Below are 12,692 nucleotides of genomic sequence, written 5' to 3'. Positions count from 1 at the left end.
TTTATTTTTTTTGCAACTGACACAAAATAGCTCGAGGTTAGGACTAAACACGACTCATCTTGATCAGAAAAGGTTGCACAAGTATTTTAAGCAATTGTTACAGTAAGAGTGATTTAAGAATAAGTGTATAGTGTTGGAAGTACAATGAACAGGGGGGATACAATGAGGAAGAGTACAATGAACAAGGGGAGTACATTGATGATTAATTCAAACGGGCGTTTTGTTCCTTTTTCGTGTTGTAGTGGGAATGAAAATTTTTTGTTGCTAATACTTTACTTGGCGACAAAACTGCACGCGACTGTTATATACAGACAGACAAAAACTGACCGTAACTAAATAAAAAACTTTTTTAAAGACAAACAAAAATTGACCGTAACTGAAAAAAAAATTTTTTTAGATAAGAACTGACCGTAACTGAAAATTTTTTTTTTTGAAGAGACAAACATGGCTTTGAATGTCCACTCCTGTGACAAAACATTTTTCAAAAATAGTTTTTTGTTCTCTCTTTTTTTTGCCCGCCACGGCCTTGCAATAGTCGCATCCGCTGCCGCTTTATTAACCGAAATGGGAAATAAAAATGTATTATCATTTACAACACGGGTTTGGTTAAATGGGAAAAACACATTTTCCACCATGTATGTAGCTTTATTCCCGGTATTCAAACAAATTTGGTTAGTTTTGTCCCTACATTGATCAAAAGCATTTAGCTACTATAGAATAGAAATGTTGCAAATTGCAAAATCGTGTTTTTTTCTTCTTTGTTATTATCTATTTAAATTTTCTTGTTCCTTCCTATAGACACTATCGAGAAACACTATAGACACTATCGAGAAACACTATAGACACTATCGAGAAACACTATAGACACTATCGAGAAACACTATAGACACTATCGAGAAACACTATAGACACTATCTCGCTCTGCTCGATAGTGTTTTGTTTAAGGTGTCAGTGGGCTAGTGTGAAGCACTATAGACACTATCGAGCAGAGCGAGATAGTGTTTTGTTTAAGGTGCCAGTGGCAGCTAATGCTATTGAGAAACACTATCGAGAAACACTATAGACACTATCGAGCAGAGCGAGATAGTGTTTTGTTTAAAGTGCCAGTGGTAGCTAGTGTGCAGCACTATCAAGCAGAGTGCAGCACTATCGAGTAAAATGCAGCACTATCGAGCAGAATGCAGCACTATCAAGCCGAGCGAGATAGTGTCGATAGTATCGGTGGCAGCTAGTACCGGTGTAGTCAGTATCGGTGGCAGCTAGTACCGGTGTAGTCAGTATCGGTGGCAGCTAGTACCGGTGTAGTCAGTATCGGTGGCAGCTAGTACCGGTGTAGTCAGTATCGGTGGCAGCTAGTACCGGTGTAGTCAGTATCGGTGGCAGCTAGTACCGGTGTAGTCAGTGTCGGTGGCAGCTAGTATTGCTCCACTATCTCGCTTCGCTCGATAGTGTCGATAGTGCTTCAACTCAATGGATCAAAGAACCATTGAAAATTTGTATTTCTAAATACCCTCATTCCCATGGTACTTCCGCCAGCTAAAAACTCATAATTCAATCTCAGCTGGATGAATTTTTCATTGCACTTTTTCAATCTCCAACAATAAATCACAGTAAACCAAAATGTGGCATAACCCATTCCAACGAATAAATCTAATCTCCAATGATGATCTAAATAGATTGTAGCCCACCATTGTACAACAACAAAACTCAATGATAAAACTTTGACAAAAACCCATCTTGAATAATAAGCAACAAAGAAAAAAGTCATTACTGCCATTGCTGAATGTAAAGAAGGGACAGCCCCAAACACTATAGGCGAAAGATGAAATCCTTTCGAATTCAAGTGGGTGCCTAATGCAACATCAACTCTGATCAATCCAGCAGCATACCCGAGCATCTCATAATCTGCTGGCGCATCCTCTCCATACATGTGGATAAACCATGGTGGCGCGCAGGGGAAAAGCAAATGGGTGCAAACACCACATATATTTTGGAAACCTAATGCAAAACCATACGATTTGACTACTCCTGGCGCATGAAAGACATACAACCAAACCGCAGTTACTATAGGTACCGTAATGTGTCCTAATACATACGATGTCCATGCAAGTAAATCTTTCCAAGTACATATAGGATCTTTTAGGTAATAAACAAAATTTAAAATAAACCAGGATGATACAAGGAGGATGCTTGGTGCAAGGTACCACGAGTTGAAAGGAAGTGACTTTGTATGCTGTGAATTCTTTATCATTGTGGTAATTTTTTCATTTATAGTCATTGCTGCAAAATTGACTTGCGATGTTGTAGTCGTTGGAAAGAATGTCAAGTCTTTATGATAAGGGTCAGCTTGAAAATTGTATTCTTGTGGCGGGTGTTTTACAAATTCATATTGTTTATCTTCTTCGATATCACCACCTTTAATGCTAACCATTTCAATATTGGACGAAGATTCAGACGATGAACCACCGCAATTCAGACTCGCTGACCCTAAAAATGACTCCACGGAAGTTGAATTCTCTCTTTCATATAGCTTACCATTACTATTAATAGCTATAGACTTTTTCTTTTGTTTGTAAGCTCCTAGATATAGCAAAAAGCTTACTGCTAAACTGAACAAGATGGTCAAGATACTACCACCTAGACTTTCAAACATGTACGAATCTAGTCTATAAGGTAGTTTGACGTGTATTTCAGGTCGTATTCCATGGGGGATTATTCCAGCATTTTTAAATATTGTGAGCCAAATGAAAACGGGACTGAAATTTATTGAAAAATTTAGTATCAACTGCCATAGTGTTCGTTGGTTCAAGCCTGACCAAAAGACTCTAAAAAGGAATTGATAGACGAATAGTAGAGGTTTGGCTACGATTTGTAGTATCCCCATTTGTTTTGTGTGTGTAGATGACTCGGCAAAACCAGATGCTAGATGCCAGATGCCAGATGCCAGATGGTAAAAAGAAGGATCGAAAAGACTAGATGCAAAAGTATGGTGAAAAAAATGGAAAGGAAATACTTTTCACGCTTGAATCGTTTACACTTGTTGAATGGGAGTTGAAGGGCAAAGGATAAGGCAAACGTAGCCAATAAGAAGCAAAAAGGTTTTATTGTTGGCATACATTAGTTGCTGTAGTGGCGGCAATTTAGTTAGTTACTAAATATAAAATGCAAGTGTTTGACTTTGCGTGTACATCGTTGTTACTTGACAGCAATAACAACAACAATTGGATAGCAGAGCAAAGGAATGAGATGCACTGGGTACATATGGGGTAGCAACTTGCTTTAGAGGGATAAAATGCATTAAAAAGTGCAATCAAATGAAAAACAAAGTATTAAAGGAGACAAGAAAGAAGGAAGGAAGGAAGGAAAGAAACAGTCAAGAGACCCAAAAGAGCGCATTGATTTACAGTAAATAACCCTATTCCCATCCCTCACCAACCCCTACCCCCCCTCACCTCCTGCTTTTCTATCCTCGCCTGCTCTTACACATTGATTTGAGCAAATTTGGTTATTCTTTTTTGCAATCAAATCTGAACACAATCGAGCGAAGCGAGATAGTGGAGCACACTAGCTGCACTAGCTGCCAACACTAGCTGCCAACACTAGCTGCCAACACTAGCTGCCGATACTACCAGCTGACACTACCAGCTGACACTACCAGCCACCAACACTATCGAGCAACACTATCGAGCAATACTAACTGCCACCTCTAATTTCTCGAGCTAGCTCCAAAAAGACGTTATTCACTATTAATATTACTAATTGATTATACGATTCAACTAAAATTGTTTTCCTTTGTTTCTTCGCCTCGCGCCTACTAAAGTGAGACTAAGTCTCACACGAGTGATGGTGAGTCCTGTGTAAATGTTTACGCCCCCCTCGCCCCCTCGCCCCCAGATTTCAATTGGGTCGTGTGATCACTAAATTATTCTTTGCGCCGTGTAATTTAGAGATACCAAGCGAGGCAAAAAAGGAATACAAAAAAGAAACAAAAAACAACAATATTCTTAGTGCCACATGGAGACATCTATAATAAGTTTAAAATACTTTTTATTTAGTAAAACTGATCCAACCTTTTCTCTCGATACGCGTAGCAGTATATAGTATGAAGAGGCATTTTCATGTACTGCCTGCAAGTAAGAAAAGCTCATCGTGTACTGCCAACAAGAAAGCTCATCATTTACTGCCAACAAGAAAGCTCGTCATTTACTGCCAACAAGAAAGCTCATCATTTACTGCCAACAATGCTATTGAGAGCAAGTCTTTTTCCACCTGTATGTTGAACAAAAGAATGCCAAGACATTAAATTTTTTTTTTTATTGTTTTGTGATTGACCAGAACCCAAAACGGAATTTTTTTCTGCTTTTGTTTTTTATTGCAAGTACTTTTCATACTTGTATTTTCAACCGGGTAAATCATCAAGGTATCAATCTTATGGAGGTTTCCTCGGTTCTGGAAAAAAATAATTTACAAACAATTAGATTCGATTTCGAATTTAATTGAATCTAATAGTGTTGATTTTTCGATTTAAATCGAATCTAATATTCTCTTGGAGATTCTATTTAAATCTTATTACTTGAATGCTACCAAGTGCCACTATCGAACGCACTATCGAGCGACACTATCGAGCAAAGCGAGATAGAGGAGCAACATTGAGTAGAAAAGCTGTTTGGTGCGACAGCACTATCGAGCAGAGCGAGATAGTAATGTAACAAGCTACTAAGAGCAACTCATTCAAAGAAAATCATCTCACCACTTCAACTCACTATCGACACTAGCTCGCTTCGCTAGATAGTGGTGCAATACTTTGTAGCTGCCACTGACTAGTACTAGCTCGCTTCGCTAGATAGTGGTGCAATACTTTGTAGCTGCCACTGACTAGTACTAGCTCGCTTCGCTAGATAGTGGTGCAATACTTTGTAGCTGCCACTGACTAGTACTAGCTCGCTTCGCTAGATAGTGGTGCAATACTTTGTAGCTGCCACTGACTAGTACTAGCTCGCTTCGCTAGATAGTGGTGCAATACTTTGTAGCTGCCACTGACTAGTACTAGCTCGCTTCGCTAGATAGTGGAGAAACACCTTGTAGCTGCCACTGGCTAGTACTAGCTCGCTTCGCTAGATAGTTTAGCATTGATAAATATATATGTGCTATATATGTATGTGCTATATCTTTATATATTCACATTCATACAAAGTGGAAATGAGTGTCGTCAATATAGCACTCAGAGACTGCCTCGCTCAGAGACTGCCTCACTCAGAGACTGTCTCACTCAGAGATTGCCCCACTCAGAGACTGCCTCACTCAAGAGCTAGTGTTGCTCCACTATCGAGCGAAGCGAGATAGTGGACTCGTCAAATTGGACCAAAATGTATTTACCCAGTAGGTATCAATACAACATGCCATATCTATTAATCTCAAATCTATAATTTTTCTTTTTTGAATCACTCTTAGTAGTCTATAGGTTCATTACATTTCGAGTCACTCAATGTCCTAAAATATTTGAAATACGAAACAACAGCAAAAACAATACCTAAACCACTACCAAAGCAGACATCAAAGAAATGATGTCTGTAATCTTGAGTCCTGCTCAATCCAATATACGAAGCCAACAATATTGGTAAGCATACAATAATCAAAAATACCAATTTATTATCAAGTTCATTTTGACGGTTGATCAATTTGAATTGACCAATTAACCAAAGTGATAAATATACCAATCCGGCAAATGCCATGGACGAATGTCCCAGTGGTGTAGATTTCATCCCATCAGATAAATACTTGGCGCCATAAGGTGATGTACATATTTGATCACTTATACTAAACAAGACATTCAATGGAGTGCCTTCTTTGGGACCGCATCGGTCGATGAAATCAGGTCTTGGATTGCCTATCCAACACTTTAAAATATCGGTTAACACGGAAACTGCACTTACACCGAATAATAATCCTAAATTGGATACTTGTAACAAATGCAATTTGTCAAAATTCGTAGGTGCTAGATATAATGAAAGAATGCTTATTACAATCATTGGGATTAGTGTTGACAAAATGTACAATTGATTATCGGTAACACGTTCTTGGGTAGCAAATGGGTGCATTAGTTTCGCATCGTTTATATAAAACTGCCGATGAAACGGTTCCCAGCGTTCAGTGACGTAAAAGAATACGAATATTAAAAAGAAAGTGATGATCCAGTCTGGTAAGAATGATTTGAATTTAGATGAAGTGAGATATAGCTGCAGCATTGGGTTATTGAACTAAAACGAAAGTGTTTCCTATCTACTTAACTCTATGTTTCTTTGTCTCTCGCTCCGTGTGTCCGTCTATATACCCGTTTATCTATCTATCTATCTATCTATCTATCTATCTGAAAAATTAGATCCACGTTTTCTATTTTTGTTTTTTCCCCTTCTCACTTTGGTTACATTTTTTTCACCAGTTTCCATCAACCTAAAAAAGCTACCACCAACACTGATTCCAAAAATCATACAGCAACACTATCGAGCAGCGACACTATCGAGCAGCGACACTATCGAGCAGAGCGAGATAGTGTTGTAGAAAGCTATAAAGTGCTCCACCATCGAGCAACACTATCGAGCAGAGCGAGATAGTGTCGTTACAAGCTACGAAGTGCTCACTATCGAGCAGCGACACTAGCTTTCTTCGCTCGATAGTATTGTTACAAGCTACAAAGTGCTCACTAGCTTCCTTTGCTCGATAGCGTTGTAACAAGCTACAAAGTGTTCACTAGCTTCCTTTGCTCGATAGCGTTGTAACAAGCTACAAAGTGCTCACTAGCTTCCTTTGCTCGATAGCGTTGTAACAAGCTACAAAGTGTTCACTAGCTTCCTTTGCTCGATAGCGTTGTAACAAGCTACAAAGTGCTCACTAGCTTCCTTTGCTCGATAGCGTTGTAACAAGCTACAAAGTGTTCACTAGCTTCCTTTGCTCGATAGCGTTGTAACAAGCTACAAAGTGCTCACTAGCTTCCTTTGCTCGATAGCGTTGTAACAAGCTACAAAGTGTTCACTAGCTTCCTTTGCTCGATAGCGTTGTAACAAGCTACAAAGTGCTCACTAGCTTCCTTTGCTCGATAGCGTTGTAACAAGCTACAAAGTATCGGTATGCTCCACTATCTCGCTCTGCTCCATAGTGTCTGCTCGATAGTGTCTGCTCCATAGTATCTTCTCCATAGTATCTTCTCGATAGTGATTTTTACAAAACCTTCTTTATAATCTAAAAGTTGTCTCTTATTAAGGTAAAGTTAACAATGATAAAAAAATAAAGACCTATATATAATTAATAATAAACGAACTGAAATAACAATTGATAACGTTACCAGCAACAACATCAGTAACTCCCATGACACTATCTTGCTTCTCTCGATAGTGGAGCAGCACTGACTAAACCGATACTAGCAACACCATCTCTAGCAATAGCAACAGTAACTCCCTTCTAACTTATTTCCCCTCCCCTCAGTAATTGACTTTACTGTTTAAGATCTGAATCATACGATTCTTCTTGTGTAGTGTACCTATCTCTACCTAATTTTGTAGTATCAACTTCATCGTGGCATGTTTCACAAATCTCCTCCAATGTCCTTCTCTTTGTTTCTGGAATCAAGAATGATGTGAATATACCAAGCAACATAAATAATGCAAAGATTTCCAAAACGTGATTCAAATAACAATTTGGTTTATCGGCTGGACAGTTGTGGTTAATCAAGGTACCAATACATGTCTGAGCAATAATTGCACCAACTTTACCTGCAGCTGCAGAAAGACCATGTGCAGTAGATCTATATCTTGTTGGGAAAACTTCACCTGGAACAATAAACGTTGTTACGTTTGGTCCGAAATTCTGGAAAAAACTAGCAACAACGTATAATCCCAATAATCCCTTGTCTCCTAATCTATAGTATCCGAAACCCATAGCACACAAGATAACGGTCAAAATGAAAAATCCACCAATTTGAATAACCTTTCTACCCAAGAAATCAATAGTTGCAATAGAAACCCAATAACCTGGCAAAGAACCCGCACAAACCAAGATTAAGTTACCAGCTGCAGAGTCGTACAACTTGTGGTAAACATTCTTTTTACCAGCATATCCTATAGCTTGTAAAATAGTAGTTGAATTCAAACCTAAACCGTAAAAGGCAACATCCAACATAAACCAAGAACCTGCAGTTCCCAACAAAATTTTACCGTATTTCCACCTACCGAAATGAGAAACAAAATCTTTGAATGAAGCCTTTGGTGGTACAATTTCTTGAGCAGAGGGGTCAATGGCGGCTTCAGCATCAGCAACTTTTTCAACTTGATCGTGTTGGTTAACATCAAGGGCATATCTAGGAGATTCAGCAATGGTCAATCTATAGTACAATGCAATACATCCGGGAACACAACCAAATCCAATAATAATTCTCCACATTTGGTCACAAGCTTTTCTGCACCTGTGATCATTGTGACATTCTTCTCCCGAGTTGGAACCAATCAATTGATCTTTGTATCCAGCAACACAAATCATGGCAACAATACCAGCAAACACTTGTCCCAAACCTTGATTTGAAAAGACAGCTGCCATAATTGCTCCTCTCCATTTTGTGGTTGAGAATTCAGATGAAATAATCGATGACAATGGATAATCTCCACCAATACCAATACCCATAATAATTCTCAATGTTGAAAACCAAGCAACAAAACTAATAGCAGGCGAATCACCAATCGTACACTGCATAATAGTAGCACAAATCATCACAATCAACTCTAAACCATAAATCTTTTTACGACCAACTTTATCGGCAATTGTACCAAATCCAACTTGTCCAATAACTGTACCAACAGAAGTGGAAACTTTAATTAATGTAGTTGTCGAGTCGGGTATTTTACCTGCCCAATATACATACTGCAACATATTGACCGACAAGTTGATTGCAAAAATATCATAAGAATCTGTCATAAACCCAACACCGGCAATCATAATCATCTTAATTTGAGTCCAACCAAAACCAGCCTTATCGATATCTTCCAAGGCTAACCTTCTTCTTTCTAAAGGATCCTCAATATGGGCATATTTACCCAAATAATCCTTGAATGCTGTTTTACCACCACTATGGCTTTCATGATAACCATGTTCAATTTCCTGTGAAGCATCAACCATATCAACAAACTATGTAATAATGGTTTTTGTTTTTTTCTTGATCTAAAAGAACAGGGAGATGAAGAGTCAGAAGGAAGAAAAGAGAAGCCAGGAAAAGAGTACGAATTAAGTAGAACTTTTGTGAATATAAAAATGATAATGGGAATTTAGAAATGAACTTATATACTTCAACCAGAAAGAGAGAAAGAGGGAGGGAGGGGGGGGTGTTCTTAGAATGGACCTGTGCTAGCATTATTTCATTGTATAATGGAGCAATGGATTATTGTACTATATACTGCTCGTTGTACAAAAACCTATATTTAAACCGCCTGCAGGCCAAAAAAGGCATTTTATGCAAAAGTAAATTAAATTTTTAGACTAAATCTGAAAAATTGGAACAAAACTGGCAATATGATGAGTTTTTCAGTACAAACTTTTGTCAAGTCTCTATAAACTCAGAGCCTTACACTTGTTCCAAATGGGCGCATATCCTGTTAGGCTATGGTAGATTGGTACTTTTCTTGGTTGGCAATTGGGTGGGGTTCCTAATGCTTTTCAAACCTTTGATGTCTAGAATGCTTTTCAACTAATAGTTTCCGCAAAAAGAAACGGTTTTGAAAATAGAAAAAGTTAATAGTGTTTATTGGTAAAAAAAAAAAAAAAAAAAAAAAAAAAAAAAAAAAAAAAAAAAAAAGATGAGGGCTAGAGAGTTAGGTGAAATTAGGTGGAATTAGAGATCTTATTTAGATAGCTCAAGTGTTAAAGTAGTCTTTTTTTGCTTCGAATTCAAAGGTGTATCAAATCAAAGGTGTATCAAGTCAAAGGCGTTTGTTTAAAATGGCTTCTCATCTCATAGAAAAAAAAATTAAAAAAAAAAAAAAAAAAAGATGGTACACACGTGGGCCGCATTCACAAAACAAAAAAAACAAATGAAACTTTTATATAAGAGCAAAAAGAAAAATAAAGCTACAATATGGGAGCAAAAAGATGAATATGGAGGTAAAAAAACAGTTGCTTTGGAACCAGTGGTCAATGCAGCTAGTGGGGGAGAGCAAGACCATTAGCATCCCCTTTTCACTTTCTACTGAAACATCTTTACTATTGTTTCTAAATTTTCAACTTGTTTCTGGATTTCTTTTTTTTTTGCAGCTTCTTACTCTTTTTTTTTTTTTTTTTATTTTTTGTTGCCCTCCCCCAAAAATTGCCTTAAGGATCCTGTCAAAATGTACTCAAGAAAAAAATTTCAAGATCCAACGGTCAAGAACGAGTTTTCTTTTAGTACTCCGACTGTTTAATTGATATGGTGGGAAGATACCAAGAAATCAAGAATCATCTGGTCCCAGAAAAACTATTCTCTAAATCTACTGGTAAAACCCCTGGCAAAAAATAAATAAAAAAATAAAAAATAAAAAATAAAATAAAAAAATAAAAAAATAAAAAAATAAAAAAATGGAAAATAATTTCCTAAAAATATTTTTTCTGTCAGAAAAAAGAAAAAGATAGAGACACTACACTATCGAGCGAAGCGAGATAGTGGAGCACAGTAACTGCCACCAACACTAGCGACACTATCGAGCAGATCGAGATAGTGGAGCACAGTAACTGCCACCAACACTAGCGACACTATCGAGCAGATCGAGATAGTGGAGCACAGTAACTGCCACCAACACTAGCGACACTGACACTACGACTAAAAATGTGAGACAGAAATTCATTAGCAAATTAAACTGCGTAGAATAGGTGGAATAGTTAGGACAAAGTGGTTATGGATAAAATGGGGGAGAAAAAGGTTACTAACTAACATCTATTCTAGAAAAAGGCAATTACTAGATAACATCTATGCTAGAAAAGGTTACTAACTAACATCTATGCTAGAAAAGGTTATTAACTAACATCTATGCTAGAAAAAGATTACTAACTAACATCTATGCTAGACAAAAGCAGTTACTAAGTAGTCTCTATGATTGTTTCTCATCGCTGCTATCTAGCCTCCCTGCTTATTTCTCATCGCTACTAACCAGTATCTATGCTCGTTTCTCATCGCTACTAACCAGTATCTATGCTCGTTTCTCGATAGTGTCGCTAGTGTCGCTAGTGTCGTTAGTGTTGGTGCATGTCAGCGCTGCTCCACCATCTCGCTTCGCTCGATAGTGTCGTCAACGCTGCTCGATAGTGTCGTCAGCGCTGCTCGATAGTGTCGCATTTACAAGAGTTGATAATTTAAAGTTTTGGCTCAAAGCCAGTAATGCAGGGTTGGTGGTGGTTGCCACGTGTACTAGCAATATCGAGTTAAACTGTAAAGCCTGCATAAACTTTAAAGTAGTCTTTACTTTAGGGTGTGCATTTATTTTATTTTTTCCAGTGGCCCAATAACAAATGTAAATGGACCTCCCCACGTGTTCCTCAACCTATCTACTTTTCTTTGCATTTAGTTTAGAAGGAATTGGCCAGTCTTGCACGATTTTATTACACGATATTGACTAATAAGCGAGTCACGTGGTAAATAGTAAAAACAATTTACAGAATCTGTACCATATTGGAACCCATAATGTATCAGTACTTGGAACCCATGTGTATGTATAGTTCTTATACAAATTGTATGGTTTGCGGCTATCGCTTAAAGTCGAATAAATACAAATCTATTGTCTTTTTGTCTTACCACGTTTTAGCTTCTACTGCGTGGTACGTTACTAGTAGTAACATCGTTAGATGGTTCTGTTCACGCTGTTGGTTTTTTGTACTATTTCGTTATTGGCTGCAAAAAAAAAAAAAAAAATTGTAGAATCGTGGTTCGTGTATATTAAAGTAGTTTGATCTTTGTTCTTTTTTACGAGAAGAGCTTTGTTTTATTTTGATGGTCCTGTTCATTGTACATGACATAGATCAAATTGGGTTTGCCCAAAAGTCAATATTCTCACTGCACGCTGACTAGCGAAAATGAATAAACAAGTATGTCACGTGGTACGATTTGGTCTAATGGGTCACGTGATCATATACTATCATGGAAAGTACCCCCCCCCCCACACCTCCAGCTATTCAACTATAGTCGAGCAGAGCAAGACTAGTCTCATGAGTCCAGCACATTCCGCTATTCAACTAGTCTCATGAATCCAGCACCTCCCGCTATTCAAATAGTCTTCCTCTGCTCGACTAGTCTTTTGAATCCAGCACATTCCGCTATTCAACTAGTCTCCCTCCTCGACTAGTCTCCACCGCTCTTGATTTTCATTTTTGATTTTGCATACATTTGATTATCTATACAAAGTCTAGTTATAAATCCCAAAATGTCCGTTGAGGACCCGTATGTGTCTATATATATATATAAGCTTGTTTTGTAAAATTTAAGTAAAAAACATATTAATTCATGAATTAAATTGAAAAAAAAAAAGGTTTGGAAACATTGAAAGTTCGTAAAGTGATGATAGTTTCATGATGCATTGGTGAGTTTTTTTTTTCTTTTTTTTTTTTTTTTGTTTAGTTATTGAGTGAACAGTTGATGATTCACTGTAAATGAGATTATGAGTTGGTTAATTTTTTTTATCTAGTTTGGT

The 12,692-nt window shown here is 37.6% G+C and overlaps 3 protein-coding genes across 3 annotated transcripts; all 3 read right to left on the bottom strand. All coding sequences in view use genetic code 12, as the record gives it.

Moving 5' to 3' along the window:
- Positions 1 to 1,462: 1,462 nt before the first annotated feature.
- Positions 1,463 to 2,653, bottom strand: IPT1 (inositolphosphotransferase; the record flags this gene model as incomplete). The annotated part of the gene is made up of 1 exon (XM_049322534.1): positions 1,463 to 2,653. One exon carries the CDS (start codon positions 2,651 to 2,653, stop codon positions 1,463 to 1,465), a length of 1,191 nt encoding a protein of 396 aa, XP_049181551.1.
- A 2,794-nt stretch (positions 2,654 to 5,447) lies between these two features.
- Positions 5,448 to 6,098, bottom strand: DPP1 (Dpp1p; the record flags this gene model as incomplete). The annotated part of the gene is made up of 1 exon (XM_049322533.1): positions 5,448 to 6,098. The coding sequence occupies one exon, from the start codon at positions 6,096 to 6,098 to the stop codon at positions 5,448 to 5,450; it is 651 nt and encodes a 216-aa protein (XP_049181550.1).
- Positions 6,099 to 7,488: 1,390 nt separating this feature from the next.
- PHO84 (phosphate transporter) lies at positions 7,489 to 9,162 on the bottom strand (the record flags this gene model as incomplete). The annotated part of the gene is made up of 1 exon (XM_049322532.1): positions 7,489 to 9,162. The coding sequence occupies one exon, from the start codon at positions 9,160 to 9,162 to the stop codon at positions 7,489 to 7,491; it is 1,674 nt and encodes a 557-aa protein (XP_049181549.1).
- Between the last annotated feature and the right edge of the window lie 3,530 nt (positions 9,163 to 12,692).

Source organism: Candida oxycetoniae, assembly GCF_023343755.2.
Source record: "Candida oxycetoniae strain CBS 10844 chromosome Unknown scaffold2, whole genome shotgun sequence".
In the NCBI taxonomy this organism is placed as follows: domain Eukaryota; kingdom Fungi; phylum Ascomycota; class Pichiomycetes; order Serinales; family Debaryomycetaceae; genus Lodderomyces; species Lodderomyces oxycetoniae.
This window is presented reverse-complemented; position numbering and strand designations above follow the sequence as displayed.